The sequence below is a fragment of the Oncorhynchus mykiss genome, chromosome 7, assembly GCF_013265735.2.
Source record: "Oncorhynchus mykiss isolate Arlee chromosome 7, USDA_OmykA_1.1, whole genome shotgun sequence".
In the NCBI taxonomy this organism is placed as follows: Eukaryota; Metazoa; Chordata; class Actinopteri; order Salmoniformes; family Salmonidae; genus Oncorhynchus; species Oncorhynchus mykiss.
Genome location: NC_048571.1, coordinates 12,504,501 through 12,521,163, shown reverse-complemented (window position 1 = coordinate 12,521,163; position 16,663 = coordinate 12,504,501). Strand labels below are relative to the sequence as shown.

The window sequence follows — 16,663 nt, the reverse complement described above, 5'->3', positions numbered from 1 at the left end:
TCAAGATGTTACATTCAGGATGATACCATCAAGATGAGACATTCAAGATGATACCATCAGGATGAGACATTCAAGATGAGACATTCAAGATGAGACATTCAGGATAATACCATCAAGATGAGACATTCAAGATGATACCATCAGGATGAGACATTCAAGATGAGACATTCAAGATGAGACATTCAGGATAATACCATCAAGATGAGACATTCAAGATGATACTTTCAAGATGAGACATTCAAGGTGAGACATTCAGGATGATACCATCAAGATGAGACATTCAGGATGATACCATCAATATGAGACATTCAGGATGATACCATCAAGAAGTTACATTCAGGATGATACATTCAAGATGAGACATTCAAGAAGACATACAAGATGGCATGTACGCCGCTGACAGTAACATTTTTGCCACTGACAGTAACATTTTAATGGGCAACACAGAAAAACCAAGCCCCTTTTGATATCATTGAAGATCAAAATGATACAAGACAAACCTAGGTTCACAAGAAGAAAAAAAACTTTATTCATTTTCTTACTTACAAACATTTTCAAAAGTAACCTAAATAATGAAATTACTTCAACCTAAAATAGATTTGCTCATTGCAAATAATCCAACTGAAAATATATACCAAGCTCCGTTACATTTTCCTAAAGAAGCAAAATATACAGGAGCAAAAACGAAGAAAAAGAATATCTCATGTATTTTTTCCATTTTTGTTACTGCCGCCGTCCAGAAAGGAAGGAGGTCAAGGAGCAACAACGAGTTGTAAATACATGACAAACTTTCCTTGTATTATATGCACAAGAAAAAATACAAATAATAATTGCACATCATTCCCTTGTTATTGCATCAGTTGCATTTTAGTCTGTTTCAGTAGGTGTGTATACTCTGTCATATACGCCAGTGTAAATACAGTTTCAATACACTGTAACAACATGTGGATATTGAAGTTATTGAAAACACATTGGCATCACTATTTCAACAATTCAATATTCCTGCCTAGTCTGAATGCAATCGATGATGAGAAGCTGAACAGTTCTAAAAAGCGAGCTTGCCAAAAAAAACAGACATTTTAACTTGCTTAAATGACAAACATTCCATTGAATTACAAGCTATGACAAAGTTTTAAATTAAACGAATAACACAAACCCATAATGTCAAGGCTAGCACTACTACTTAAGTTTAACATCAAAATGTAAGAATTATTGCAGAATAATAATCAACTATGCATCGTTCAGTACATCAGTACAGCATTTGGTCCATTGACGTATCACGTTTATATGATGAAAGCGGTTGAAATTAGACCCAAAGTCAGGCTCAGCATATTGAAACCAAAACAGGGAGTTACATGAAACAAACCAGTCTTACAGAATGAAAATCCAGACCAGGATGGTTTTTACTGTACTTGAAACCAGTTAGACAGTGAATGAATGACCTGTGTTGAGAGGATAACATTCAACGGCTGTTCATATGCATCAATGCTGAATATGACCTCAGCCCAGGCTTGCAAACATGCCATGTCACAACCGCCTATACTTTGAATAAGCTTGAGAATTGTTATGAAGGGAATTTTACATGTTTAATCCAAGCAAATATACCCCAAACCTACCCTGAAATCCAATACAGTACACACAAAAAAAAACCTAGCTTAAATATCATGATCAACCAAAACAGTCATTATGATGCACCAAGAAACAATAAATAGAATTGCAATTTGTTTTTTTAAATCATCACTTAAAACGAGCAACATGACTTTGTCATCTAATCGGTTGACATCATCGTAAAAGCATGATGACATTCAAAACCTAAAGCATTAAATAAACAATATTATAATAAAATAACATGATGGATGAACAATCGCGAATGTGGCGGCATGGGGGTAAACACGTCCGCCCAGGCCCCACGGGTTCCCCCATGAACCCCGGAACATTCCATGGCCCATAAACATTTGGCTCCATCCAAACACCTATGGCCACGTCCCAATAATATCAAACAGCTTCCTCTCCTGGTCTCCTTTCCTTCAAGAGTAGTACATTGAAGCCTCTTTTATCTGTCGTGGACATGGGAGTGAAGGAGACGACGAAAGGAAGCTAACTAAGAGAATTTGGACACAGCAATAGTCTTAAGTCCAACTAATTCCTCACCCACTAGAGGCAGTCCACAGTATAACGAGTTGAATTGTCTATTGCATGAGCGTAGCATAGCTGACTATGTGGTCACCCACAGTAGTCTTGGTTAAGAAATCGAGTAAACAATCATTTTAGTTTTCAGTCAGTTAGGATACAGTTTTTAGCCACTGATGACTCTTTTCTTGAGTAATTTCCTTTCATGCTTCTTAAATACTATAAATAGGGTTCCTGGAGGATGTGAGGGAGAGTTATTCATTTGGGGTGGTAGTAGGACTAGACGTGAATGGCAAAAAAAAACCTCATGAAAATAATTGCGGAAAAGGTTTGGAGCAGTGGAGGCTGGTGGGAGGAGTTATGGGAGGACAGACTCATTGTAATGGCTGGAATGGAATAAATGGAACAGTATCAAACACATCAAACATATGGAAACCACATGTTTGACTCAGTTCCATCAATTCCATTCCAGCCATTACAATGAGCCCATCCTCCAATAGCTCCTCCCACCAGCAATAACATAGCAACACCATAGGAACACTTACACCAAACTGGAATACTCAAATACATACAATACATTACTGAACACATGCAGTATAAGTCATAATGTAAAATACAAGAAATGGACATAGAAAGGAGGGCTCTAGGAGTGATACCATTGGCTCAAAGAGGTCATGTGATGCAGCAAAAAGTTATGGGTAGAGATCGGATTAGTAAGCAGATCATTTTAAGGATCCGAATAGGGGTAAAAATAGAACGATTAAATTGACCTAAAAAATACCTATTTTCAAAAGAGCATCATAAAGTAATCCTTGGGCTACATCCCACCATACTGTGCCGATAGCATCACCCAGCACCTAGAAAATGGAACAGTAGCATTTTTTTCCAATGTTTTTACACTTTTACATTTTTTTTGTACATTTTTTTTCAAACTGATATTGAAATCCTATTTTGTAACACTAGCAGAGAGAGTGATAGAGAGAGAATTCAGAATAACACAATTTGATCCTAATGAACGTTCAACATGCTTCAACACTTGTCTAAAGGTCTAAAATCAACGAAAACAAAGACATTACTTATTTTTTCAGTTTCTCTGAAAGCAACAGGTCTCTTATTAGAGAGCGATCATGGTAGTAAGCTGGAGGGTCAAGGGAGCCAGATTCATTAGTCTAGAGGGCATCATCATCAGGAGTTAGGTAGGAACATCATGTCTTCAGTGGTCAGGAGATGGAGGGAGCGGAGCAGAGGGAGTGGAGGCCGGCCGGGCTGGGTCCTTAGGATGTCGTCATGGAGGATGGGTCATTCCACATGGCCGCCACGTCTCTGAACCTGCCACAGGGCATGATGGGAAAGGGAGTACATTATTGTTTCTGTCAAATTCTTTAGCTGAAGATCATGTAATAACAACAAACAGACAAACAGAGGATCCCTGGGACAACAGGTGAGCTATTGACCCCTTTGTCAATTGTAATGTGTGTGTGTCTGCCAGGACTCAGACCTTGCGTTGATGAGGTACTGGGCCAGGCTGATGTTGGCGGGGGTTCCTGTGATGGTGATCTGGCGCTCCGATGACCCTTCCATGGCGTTAGCAATTTTGATCTGCGCCCCAGACATCTGACGGATCTCGTTGATTTTGGTTCCCTGGCGCCCGATTATGCAGCCTATTAGCTGGGAAGAAGAGGCGGAGGGACTTAAAACAGGGGAATAGCAAAGTCTGAATGAAATGCAGATAAAGTCACACGCACCATGACACACTGACTCCTTTTTTCAATTGTTCTATTTTTACAAATAAATCCATGGTGGTGCATGCAAGCATTTGAAAACTGTTTGTTAAAATATCTTACCCATCCCTTACATGACAATAGATGACAAATGTCAAATGAAAAGCTCCATGGTCCCCATACTCACATCATTGGGAATGGTGAGTTCATGAGTACTGGCCTGGTTACTGGCATCCAGACCTGCTATATGGGAGAGAGAGAGACCGAGAGAGGGGACACGGCATAAAATAGAGTTTTGCACCGGGAGGGTGGCGTAGCTTTGGAGACCTATAGTCGGAACGCTGATTGGAGATGCTTCTGCAGAGGTCTTGAGAGAGGAGCCTGTGGCTTCTCCTTCTCTGTTGGAAAGGGGGTTGGTTCTCAAACCAGAGGAGATTTACCCGCCGACCCAGATAAAACTAACTCGGAAGGACCAAAATCTTCAAGGCGCTACAAAAGCAGATTAAGAAAATAAACCAAATATTTGAAAAACTACAAATAAAAGGTCAACAAGAGCAACCACCAGGTGGCCATGTCATCGGAAGCACAGCACAAAGAACGACAGGAAGAGAATGAACAGAGAAAGACAGATAGAGGAAGAGAGAGAGAAAGAGGAGGAAATGTGTGTGTGTGTCTCTACAGGTAAAAAAAGAGAAGGAGATTTGGTAGAGGGTGGTTCTCGTGTAGGTGGGTACGTACCGGGGAAGGCAGGGGTGGTCTGTCCAAGGGGGTTAAAGGGGGTTTGCTGCATAGCCAACTGGTGGAGCTTGGTCAACTGCTGAGGGGGGTAGGAGGGACAGCAGAGCTATGAGGGCATTGTTAAAACACACACACACACACAGGTCAGGTCTGTCACCAAGAAACCGTACAAGAAGAAAGACAGGATTCAGGAGAAGTAGTGACACAGATAGGAGGAGAGAGAGAGAGAAAGGAAACTCATAGAAGACTTGGCCCGAGTCGGTGACGAAAGAATGTCTCTGTGTGTTTGGATGGTGCCATGTGAAATTTAGTTCATGGATGTCTGTGTCTGAAACACTTGGACCCAACATGGAGTCTTGAAACATACCATGTCCGTTTGACTACGTTGTGGTATTCCTTGAAATTGACCTCCTCCTCTCTGAAGAAATACTGCACTTAACTTTCACATTCCTCACTTGAGCAACCGGTATCCTTATTATTCTGGGTGATAAGGAAATAATTGTTTTCTTTCTGTGTCCCTCTGCTCGTTTTCCTACAGGCCAAGTCCTATGAAGTTTGGCTCCAAACGAAGGACAGAGGTTGTGAGTAATTTCAGATTTGAAAGAGACAGAAATTACTTTTCAGAATTGGTAGTATTAATATTATGGGTTAATATTAATAGGATTGGACACGAGAGAGTAGAGTGTAGAGAGAAGACTGTCTCATGGAATTAGAACTCACGTCAGGGTGAGGGATGGCGTATTGTCCCTGAATGGTGTAAGCCTGGAAAGAGAGGAGGGAGATACATACAACGCTATTAGAATCTGCTGATGGAAGTGGCTAAATCAGCGTTTCCCAAACTCGGTCCTCGGACCCCAAGGAATGCACATTTTGTTTTTTGCCCGAACACTACACAGCTGATTCAAATTTGAAAGCTGGATGATTAGTTGATTATTTGAATCAGCTGTGTTGTGCTAGTGCAAAAACCAAAGCGTGCACCCCTTGGGGTCCTGGGGCCCGAGTTTGGGAAAGTCCATGTACTTCCACTATACCTCCACTAGGGGCGGTAGTGGTCTACATTCGTGACCCCACATCTATCAGTCATATTCACTGATTCTAGTCACTTGATAACTCTTTCAGTATTCTCTTAGCAGGGTTGGGCCAATTCCATTTAAAATCCAGTCAATGCAGAAAGTAAAGCAAATTCCAATTCCACATTTCCTCATTGAAAAACATTTAAGAGAATTTGAATTAGAATTTCACTGTACTTCCTGAATTGACTAGAATTTAAATGGAATATACCCCAACCCTGTCTTAGTATTATCTTTTATGGAAATCAAGTTAAATTCATGTCAAAATTAAACATACAATGCTAGCAAAAAAAAAGAGATCTATGAGCAACCTTGAAAAACAATTCAGATATCATATCCCTTGTACTGAGGTGAATACGGAACATAACTGTCTACTTCAGTCTCTGACCACTTTATGTGGTTCCATTTTTGCAAGTCACCATTTGTGAAACTTGAGATAATGTCATAATGTCATATTACAGGCAATTATTCATAAGGAAATGTGATATAATATCTGTTGGAAGGAGTTGGATAAACAATGGGAGCTTGCACACAAATACTTTGCTGATGTACTAAACATGTTACTGATCATTTCTTGGGTAGTAGGGCAATTTTATTTTTTATTTTTTAGGAAAATAATGTGGTAGGCATAGAACTAATTTTACAATTTTATTTACAATAATGACTGCTCTCTTTAATCATATTGCAAGCTCCTCCATTGTCCTCTAGACTCCCTCTCTAGTTCTTCACCCCTCACATCAATCAGGTTCAGGTTAACTGCACTGGCTGAGAATAGCCAGGTGGGAGTGGCTACCGTGAGGGCTGGGGAGAGATGTGATTAGAGGAAGGAGTCGAGGACCCACTGTCAGGGGAATGTGATTGGACCTAATTGATGTGTGCTCATCGGGGTTCACAGTGTGATAATGGGGTCAGCATTGGGCTGAATTCCATTTCAACACCAGCCAGCATAGCAACTCCATCCAACATATTTTTGGATCATGTTTAGGATCAAGTCCTGAGTCAACTGGCACTGAAATGGCAGCTAGCCCAGTTCTGATGGTGGTAGTGGTGATGATGATGGTGGTGATGATATCATGCCAGCAGAGGCAGTGGCAGTGGTGAGGAGGTGAGTGATAAAACCTGGAAGTGACACTAACAGGCAGTGGCTGGTGCTGCAGTAAGAGGCTGAGGTTGGCAGTGGAGGCCCCCAGCGGGTCGGCTCTTACCTGGCCACCTGAAAAAATGACGGGGGTGGAGGCAGGCTTGGGGCGGTAGGGGATAGTGGCACCTTTCGGTGGGGACTGAGGAGAGGGAGGAGAGGGGAAGAGGGGTAGAGAGAGTGTTAGAGCAGTGGGATGAGGGATACAGTAAAGAGAGAGATAGAGGAGAGATAGAGGAGACAGAGAGAGAGAGAGAGAAAGACAGAGAGAGACAGAGAGAGATCGATAGACAGAGAGAGCATGAGAGAAAGAGAAACAGAGAGAGACAGATACAGAGAGCACGAGAGAAAGAGAGACAGAGAGACAGACAGAGAGACAGAGAGAGCGAGAGTGCGGGAGAGAGACAGAGAGAGAGAGGAAGAAGAGAAGACAGGAAGAGGTTTTGTAGACTGAGGGACAGTGCCTTGGGAGAAGACAGTCTGTGACACTCACTACATCACACTATTGTTCTTTACTGTGGATGCATGCAGTGACATGAAATAGGTGTTGTGTCTAAGAGCACACTGACAACTGGAATCACATGATTTTACCTCATAGGTCAGCTATATCATTGCAACCTGGGAAGCCATCATCTACAACATTGTTATAATCATTTTGTCCCATGGTCTATACTGACCAAGATCCTAATTCCTTCCTTAGATGTTTGAGATTGTAAAAAAAATTGTACATCCACGTTGTACATTCTAGCTGATTCCTAAGGTCTGTGTGAATGTATTTTCCTGTGTATTCCCGGGAGGACTGAATCAGACCCTCCTCCTTCATCCCTCCATACTCTACCTCTAGCATGACAACACAGATCTGCTTGACACACTGGATAATGGCTTCCGGGGCTCCTGAGATGGTGACTGCTCGTTCAGTGGAGTTGGGCAGCATGTCCCCTGCGACCTGTACCTGAGCACCTGTGGACTGAAGTGGGAAGACTGTTATTGAGCATGTGTACTGTGTAAGGTGCAATGAAAAATAGCTGGTCCTCAAGCCAGAAAGGAACGATTCCTAAACAAACGACTAATAAAAATGTAATGGCTAAATGTGCATTTTTTTGCCAATTAATCATTAACTAACTAATAAATTGTCAAGTAAATTCAATCAATCATTATCACTAATTATGCCCTTCCTTACCTCTCTCATTTCTTTGATTTTGGAGCCTCCTTTCCCAATGAGGGAGCCACATTGGCTGGCTGGGACAACCAGGCGCAGGGTGACAGGAGGCTTGCTGGTGGCTGGACTGTTGCTCATAGAGTTGATTATATCCTGGGAAGAAACCATAAAGATCATATTAGTATAATAGTATTGTATTAAAATACCTGGTGTAACAGAATTTTAAAACTGCCACAAAATTGTAAAACAGCCGTTGTAAAATGAAGCACGACCAAGAGGAGATTGAGGGAAATATGTACGCTAGATACCTCTTCAAACTTGTATGCGATCATGGCGAAGGCCTTGAAGATGGCATCTGTGGGTCCGGTGATGGTAACTATCCGCTCTGGGCAGTTTCCCTCAGAGATGTTGATGCGTGCACCGCTCTGTGGGTCAAACAGTAGACACAGTCAGATAAATAAAATAGATCATGAAGTACTAAATGGAATACTATCCATTTAATATGCATTCTTCAACTGGGTAAGGTGCATTATGGGATACATACTGCACTTACCTCTTCACGCATCTTCTTCACTGTCTCTCCTTTCTGAAAAGACAGACAGTAGACAGACAAGAAACAGACAGCAGACAGACAACAGTTAAAACATCGGAGAGTTGTCACATTAAAAAAATTTACTCGTCTTGAAACAGTTTTGTAATATTCATACGATTGTGATGTGTTTATGAACATGATAGTTACCTTTCCAATGATGCTTCCAACCTCCTGTAAAGAAACAGAGGTTCAACAACAGTTAGCATCAACGTCCAACTCAATACATGACAGAGACTATCCCAAAAACCTTGAAAAGCGACCTCTCCTCGTCTCCCTCACAACCACTGATCTAAAAACACTTGATAGACAGTAGCCTGTCCAGCGCATTCAGCCAACGGTGGTCGTGAAGGAAAGGAGATAAGGAAATAAGGAAAGTAAGCCATATGAGAGTATTGGAACCCAGGCGGTGTGTACTGTACCTTGCCGTGCATCAGAAGCCTGATGGTGAGTGTGACGTTGAGGCCTCCTTCGCCTGGCTGCTGCACCTTGGGTGGTTCCATGTTGGGATTGGATGTGAAGGAAGGGGTGTGGTCACGTAGAAGAGGAGTCCCAGGGCCAATGAGAGTGTTATGGAACAGCCAGCCAACCAGTCACCTGCAAGACAAGAAGGATGAGACACGACCACTCAATATTAGGCCCACTGGAAACAGAGTTACCAAACTTCCACTGGTTAACATTGATGGATATCATCTTTGAATGAACCTGCTCATGAATACCATTCGAGTTCTGTTCAGACAGGAAGAGTTTTATAGACTGTGAGTGGCAGACAGTGCTTTAACTCTGGAGGACAATCATTAACTCTGGGATCTTAATTTGACCTATAGTGTCACAGCAAAAGAATCCTGCAGCAACAGGATTTGAATGTTTACTCCATAATGTTGCTTGATCAGTGGTTAGGCTATTAGCTGGCCAAAAGTAGCCTATATGAAAAGTGCAATACTGTTAATATAACTGTGTTAGTGTTGGTTTTCAGTGAATTCATGTAAATTACGAAACTGAGCAACAAAAGGGTGATCAAATTAAGATCCTACACCTGTACATCATAAAAGTATAGGGACAGGGAAGGCCATAATCCCTGAACCCAGAACTAAATGAGCTAAGGCTGTCATAAGAGACTAGGAAGGCCATAACAGTGTTGTATGGTTGGTTAGTTGTAGCTCCATTTCATGTTGTTTGGTTGGTTAGTTGTAGCTCCATTTCATGTTGTTTGGTTGGTTAGTTGTAGCTCCATTTCATGTTGTTTGGTTGGTTAGTTGTAGCTATATTTCATGTTGTTTGGTTGGTTAGTTGTAGCTCCATTTCATGTTGTTTGGTTGGTTAGTTGTAGCTCCATTTCATGTTGTTTGGTTGGTTAGTTGTAGCTATATTTCATGTTGTTTGGTTGGTTAGTTGTAGCTATATTTCATGTTGTTTGGTTGGTTAGTTGTAGCTATATTTCATGTTGTTTGGTTGGTTAGTTGTAGCTATATTTCATGTTGTTTGGTTGGTTAGTTGTAGCTATATTTCATGTTGTTTGGTTGGTTAGTTGTAGCTATATTTCATGTTGTTTGGTTGGTTAGTTGTAGCTCCATTTCATGTTGTTTGGTTGGTTAGTTGTAGCTATATTTCATGTTGTTTGGTTGGTTAGTTGTAGCTATATTTCATGTTGTTTGGTTGGTTAGTTGTAGCTATATTTCATGTTGTTTGGTTGGTTAGTTGTAGCTATATTTCATGTTGTTTGGTTGGTTAGTTGTAGCTATATTTCATGTTGTTTGGTTGGTTAGTTGTAGCTATATTTCATGTTGTTTGGTTGGTTTGTTGTAGCTATATTTCATGTTGTTTGGTTGGTTAGTTGTAGCTATATTTCATGTTGTTTGGTTGGTTAGTTGTAGCTCCATTTCATGTTGTTTGGTTGGTTAGTTGTAGCTATATTTCATGTTGTTTGGTTGGTTAGTTGTAGCTATATTTCATGTTGTGTGACCTTTTTTTATTTATATCCATACAAAGGATACTGATTCATGATTTCGACTGGCTGAGAAAAGATTTCCCGTTCTAGATCTATGGATATAGAATGGGAAGTTGTTCATTCTAAATGTTCCGTTGCCAGTTCTTATCCATTGCTTGCTAGCCAACTACGGCTAACCCAGTCAAGTCAAACCATGCAGCTAGAATAACAGCAATGTTTCTGCATTCAATTTCTTTGTATGTATCCATAAAAACGATGTTGATTTCGACTGGCTGAGAAAAGATGTCTGTCCTGACACGTTAATTCTTAATAGGACAGTGGAGATCGAATTTCAATATTGAAACAATGTTGCAAATGTCAAGAGACAGACAGTGATGTTTGGACAAACTCCTGTTGTTATAAAACCCAAATGTTAAGCTAGAAACATGGGGGAAAAATGTCAAGATGCTTTTTACAGTGGAAACCAAGTTAATGAATTGGCTGGCTGGGCTGATGAGACACTAGATGCGTAGAGATTTCTCAGATGGAACAGAAAACAAGATGTCCATTTTTATGTCATAGGCTTACCACTGCTAAACTGTTTTTTTGTGTGTATGATTTAGAACACATCTCAACCAATCACAATGCTTGTTTTGACCAACCCGTTGTAGAAAGAAAGAAGGAAAGAGCGAGAACCAGAGGTTGTATGAGAGGCTAAACGGAGAGAGTGGGAGGCCACGGGAGGTCTCTGAGATAAGGGAGGAAAGGGTTCTGCAACCAGCTGTCTCTCTCCAATCTCCCAGAGGTCAGATTACATAAAAAGCCTTAATCCGGGTTTAAGAGCCAGGCCAGTGGTGCAGGTCTGCCACAGGGCCTGGGCAGGGACAGAAATAAACCCACTAAAACCAAGTGCAAGGGGGGGGGGGGGGGGGGGGGGTGCACATGGGGAGTGGTAGGCTGGCTGGGACCGTAGCACAATGGACTGCTGGAGCCAGGGGTTACCGGGGTTATTTGGGGTATTTTGGTGATGGAACTAGATGAGAGGATGTAACCACTCTCTGTGGTATTGTAATAAAAATACTGGTTTATATGGAGCTACCACTTCTGGTCTTCGTGAAGGCATACATGGTGATGGAACTAGATGAGAGGATGTAACCACTCTCTGTGGTATTGTAATAAAAATACTGGTTTATATGGAGCTACCACTTCTGGTCTTCGTGAAGGCATACATGGTGATGGAACTAGATGAGAGGATGTAACCACTCTCTGTGGTATTGTAATAAAAATACTGGTGTATATGTAGCTACCACTTCTGGTCTTCGTGAAGGCATACATGGTGATGGAACTAGATGAGAGGATGTAACCACTCTCTGTGGTATTGTAATAAAAATACTGGTGTATATGGAGCTACCACTTCTGGTCTTCGTGAAGGCATACATGGTGATGGAAATGCCTTGGAATTGGTTTGAGTATTTGAAGAATTCTTCAAAAGGCGGCATGCAGAAAACAAATCATATACTCCAATCGGGTCCACACCTCCTGAGAGCCATCATGTGTGGCTGAAATGAGAATGTATTTTCCCTCGTGTGCCTGGTGGTGTGTTTGAATAGCTCTCCTACCATCCACCACCTTCTCCCTCATCCACTGCAGCACAATAGAATTAGGTCACAGACTCATGATTCATCCATGCCCCATCCATGCCTTCCAGTCAACTTGCTTTTTATTTCAACAGATAGGCACCATTCTCAGACGGAACTCTATTTGAGACAGCGGCAGCATAAAAAAAAAGACATTTAAAATCCAAAATCCTGTTTTATCTTCAAATGTGCCTATTGTGTCCCTTGGTTGAATGATATTTAATTTAATCCCAAACCGTTCACATTTGAATCTGAGCGCAATCAGTTATGTATTAGAATCTATTAATAGGGTATGCAATTCAGGACACAATACCACTGTATTCAAGAGTGAGGCAACAGAGTGAAGGTTAATAAATGCGTCCGACCGAACACTACATTATCAAAACCAATTGTCTGCATTCGACCAATAGTGTTTTCAAGTATACTTTCAGTGCTCTGGACAATGTATGTGTTGACCATTCTCAATCCTCTCTGTTAACAGAGTTATTACATCAACAAGTTGGAAATAAAGAAAAAGGGAGATAGAGAGAGAAAGAGGTAGAGAGAGAGAAAGAGAGAGGTAGAGAGAGTGATAGAGAAAGAGAGAGAAAGAGGTAGAGAGAGAGAGAGATAGAGATAGAAAGAGGTCGAGAGAGAGAGAGATAGAAAGAGGTAGAGAGAGAAAGTGGTAGAGAGAGAGAGAGAGAGAAAGTGGTATAGAGAGAGAGGGGGGAGAGAGAGAGAGAGCGATAGAGATAGAAAGAGGTATAGAGAGAGAGAAAGAGGTAGAGAGAGAGATGGAGATAGAAAGAGGTAGAGAGAGAGAAAGTGGTAGAGAGAGAGAGCAGTATTTCTCGTGACATCTGATGTAGTTAGTAAGTGGGTCAGAGAGAGCTATGTTGAGCTGCAGAGCTGCTGGCCTCCTCCTCTATGGTGCTCTGCTATTGAATTAATCACGCTTTACGCTCGGGTGGACAACACCGCGCACAAAATGGCTCTTCCTTTTCTTTCATCTCTCCCTTCGTCTGCTGCCCTACCTGCCCTCAGCCCAGTGCAGAAAAGACAGCAGGCTGCAGCATCACTCCTGGAGAAGAAGCTTTACATCTGCCTGTCTTTCTTTTCATTCCTTGGCTCTTTAATGTAGAGCTAACAATGGAGGATGCCTCCTCTTATGTAGAACCACTGGACTGTGAGTGACCGAGAACACTTGACTAAATATGAAAAGATAGCTGTCTTCAGTATCTGAAGAGGGTGGGCAGGAGAGAGCTCTGAGTGAGTATAGTCACAGCCCCCTCCACTGAGACAGGTGAGATTTAAATAGAAGTGACGCCATCACTGATCACCTGAAATGATTCTGTCAGCAGTCAGGAAGGAAAGAAAGAAAAAAAGGAGAGAAAGATATTTGGGAGAATTGGGTGACATCACCCGGGAATGACAGACAGAGGCCGTCCAGATGCCTTGATTAGTGCTGGGCAAAAGAAAGGAACGCACTGACTGGAAGTGGATCAGCACTGCAGTCTTATCATGCACTGTAGAAATGAGCCAGCAATTTTCTCTGCAGTGTTGCCTCACCTTATCCGGCCTCACCTCTGCCCTTCCCTGCTTCCGGTCAGCTGTGTGTGAGTTGGTGCATGTGCATGTGTGTACAGTATGCTTGCTCAAGCTTTGACCAAAGAGAACATGCAATCAGCATCTTTAAGATTTCCTTATTAGAGATTGGAGATTGTGTTGGAAAATGTGTTTTGTTTGAAAATCTCCACCAAGTCAGAGACTGATTATATGAAACATCAAGCCAAAGGCTCTTACAGCGCACGTGAGAAAAAGACTGAGATCTGGAGGAATGGGAAAATGAAGGACAGAACTTGCGGTATAATCTAGGCCAAAGCCCCGTCATCTGTTCCATTTTAATCCACCGAGCTAGAGATATGTCGTTCTGATTTTGATATAAACCCTCCATAAGCATACACTTGTAAGCCAAAGCAGTAGAGAGAGGGAGACCACTAAACTGAGGGTGACTCAAGACGTTGGCTCTTCACAAGCAGTGCACCCCACATTCATATACTCTGTATGTTTGCCTGCTCTGACTCTAATTGACCCCGATTCTACAAATGACCTTTGAGCTCAATCATAGTGTAATTAATAGAGCATGCGTTAACACACAAGCAAACTAGAAAAGGGAAGACATATGTTACGCATGGCACACAAATCGTAGCTGCATTCTCTTTGGTTGGCCACGTTTGCTGGCAAAGATAAGAGATGAGTGACGCAGCATTGTAATCTGTTATGAGGAGCTAAGAGAAATGTCAGCCAGGGGATCCAGTCCATTCTACATTCTGAACGCACTAAACAGACTTTTCATTAGGAAAATAGCTGCAGTGAACTACTCACTAAAAGCAAGTCAGCACCCTCAAATAGCACCGATATGCCAATTCAATCACCTCTCACCTCTAACCTTTTAGACGGCCTATGTTGAGTCTTAAGGATGTCCTATGTAGCCTCAATACCATGACGACGTCACAGAAGGAAACCCCATGTGAAGAACTCCATCTACTTTCATGACTCAGGCAGAACCGTCTCCTGCATGACTGAGCCTGTCACTAAAATCGTCATTCTACTTCTAATAGATTGGAATGCTGGATTCAAAATGCCCTGCTGTCAGTAAGTAAGGGCCACAGTGGACAGCAGAGAAATACATGTTGATATTAGATATTCAAGTTGAACTTGTGTTGCTGTTGGAAAATAAAATAACCAAATATACTTGTTGTTGTACCAAAGTGGCCAGAGACAGAATTGCACCCACCCAAGTTGTCAGACCTTCCTTTGAAAAATAAACTCCTGCATGGGGGGACAATGAATATAGAATAGAATAGAATAGAATGTGTTGTAGATGCAGGACACTGAGATGTGAGCAGCAGCTCTGGTCTCATCTGACGCTAACTAGGCTTTTGTTGCCGTGTGATTGGGGGGGAGAAGGGGGAGGTGGGGAGTGGGCGTCCTCTCCTCTACCCGGCTGTGACAGAACACTCTAGAGCTGTCACTCTAGATCAGCCGCCCCCTCGCTGAGACCTCAGCCTACATCACAGTCAAAAAGGGGGCGACCACTCACTCCCTCTCACTGTGTAGTGCCCTCACCAGGCCAGGCGACACTGGAGAGAAGAGAGGGATGGGGCATGGGTGGCCCCAAAAACACTTGTCACTGTCCCCTAATTAGAATCCAATCACAAAATGGGGTTGTAAAATGTGCCATTGCCTACAACGGGATAGAGAATGTAGACCCCGTTTTGCGTTGTAGCATACCATGTTGTACTGTGGCTGTGGTGGTAAAAGAAGAGCGTGCGGTCGGCCATCTTAGATTCCCCACAAATGTACATGAGATCACAGCTTGTCACTAAGTCAAGGCTCCGCTGAATGAGCATGCATGGATTTACAGATCACAGTCAGGTTAAATGGGTCGAGTGTAAACACATATCTTTATTTATCATTTTGAAATTCTATAATATAATTTTTGATCGTAGTATTTTTACTTCCTTGACAGATTACAGTGATATTTCGTTTTCTAAATTCCAATACAAATATTAATTTGATCATTTAAACAACAAAATATTGTGCCAGCCTTCGGTATTGTTATTTGAGATGTTGATTATGCAATATTTTAACAATTATGTGATCTTTTTAAACCTGTCCTAACCATTACGGAGGAAACGTACATTCCAACGATTTGGTGCTTCCTTAGTTCTATCCCACGGTTCACATGAATTAGTGATAATGCCAAATGACACGTTGACTGTTCCTACAGACCAGGAACACCATCAAGAGAGCTAATTTGATTGTGAGGATGATTGGGATAATGGTCGTGAGGTCTAGATACATCCATCTCATGGGCTATCAGGTTCTGTTACCATTCAGTGTGGACAAGGTCAGCGGAACCTATCGCAATAGAACGACGCCACTTCTGATCTGCAAAACATCACAATGTCATTAGAACCCACCTTAAAGGAACAATTAACCGATAATTCCATTAAACAATTAGCCCCAATGTATACGATCACAAGGGTGAGTCAATAGCAGGGAACATGGAGGGACCACAAAGAGAGGGGTCCAACCAACCAACAAGCTAACCGGCGATTCTCAAGGGAATACAGAAATACTTTCACAGCACACACATGGGGTCGCAACACCCTTTGTATTTGCCTAATGAAGGACACACTAAGAGCAACGGCTAAAACAATGGAGTCAGATCGATGTCCACTGTATTACAAAACAATGGAGTCAGATCCATGTCCACTGTATTACAAAACAACGGGGTTTCAAATAACGATGGGATTGAGATAATAAACTCGCAACATGTCAACGGCTGTTGTTCCCGCGCCACTTAACGATAACTCTACAGACATTCATTAATTATTGAAGACATTTCCCAACTCAACATTGGCCAATATCTCCTGCTGCCAGTTTAAAGCCAGGAGACTACCCATGAAGCCTTTTTTACATATGGTTTAACACTAGCCTACTGTACGTACATATGATACAGTCAATTGCACTATTTTACATTTCCACCATATGTGTTTATAAAAA

At 41.9% G+C, this 16,663-nt stretch overlaps 1 protein-coding gene across 28 annotated transcripts in view; it reads right to left on the bottom strand.

Moving 5' to 3' along the window:
* Nucleotides 1–500: 500 nt before the first annotated feature.
* The window catches only part of LOC110528838 (poly(rC)-binding protein 3), a 32,763-nt gene continuing 16,600 nt past the window's right edge, over nt 501–16,663 (bottom strand). For 4 of the 28 annotated variants that reach the window (XM_021610977.2, XM_036982582.1, XM_036982583.1 and 1 more), the window contains 12 exons: nt 8,968–9,142; nt 8,696–8,719; nt 8,501–8,542; nt 8,265–8,381; nt 7,978–8,109; nt 7,636–7,764; nt 6,796–6,939; nt 5,310–5,351; nt 4,590–4,695; nt 4,039–4,094; nt 3,629–3,798; nt 501–3,459 (listed from right to left, as the gene is read on the bottom strand). In XM_021610977.2, coding sequence (XP_021466652.1) covers nt 3,405–3,459; nt 3,629–3,798; nt 4,039–4,094; nt 4,590–4,695; nt 5,310–5,351; nt 6,796–6,939; nt 7,636–7,764; nt 7,978–8,109; nt 8,265–8,381; nt 8,501–8,542; nt 8,696–8,719; nt 8,968–9,048 — 1,098 coding nt within the window. In that variant the 5' untranslated portion in view covers nt 9,049–9,142 and the 3' untranslated portion in view covers nt 501–3,404. Of the gene's footprint in view, nt 3,460–3,628; nt 3,799–4,038; nt 4,095–4,589; nt 4,696–5,309; nt 5,352–6,795; nt 6,940–7,635; nt 7,765–7,977; nt 8,110–8,264; nt 8,382–8,500; nt 8,543–8,695; nt 8,720–8,967; nt 9,143–16,663 lie in introns of those variants that run through there. The other 24 variants (XM_036982584.1, XM_036982588.1, XM_036982589.1 and 21 more) reach the window with 24 other exon arrangements.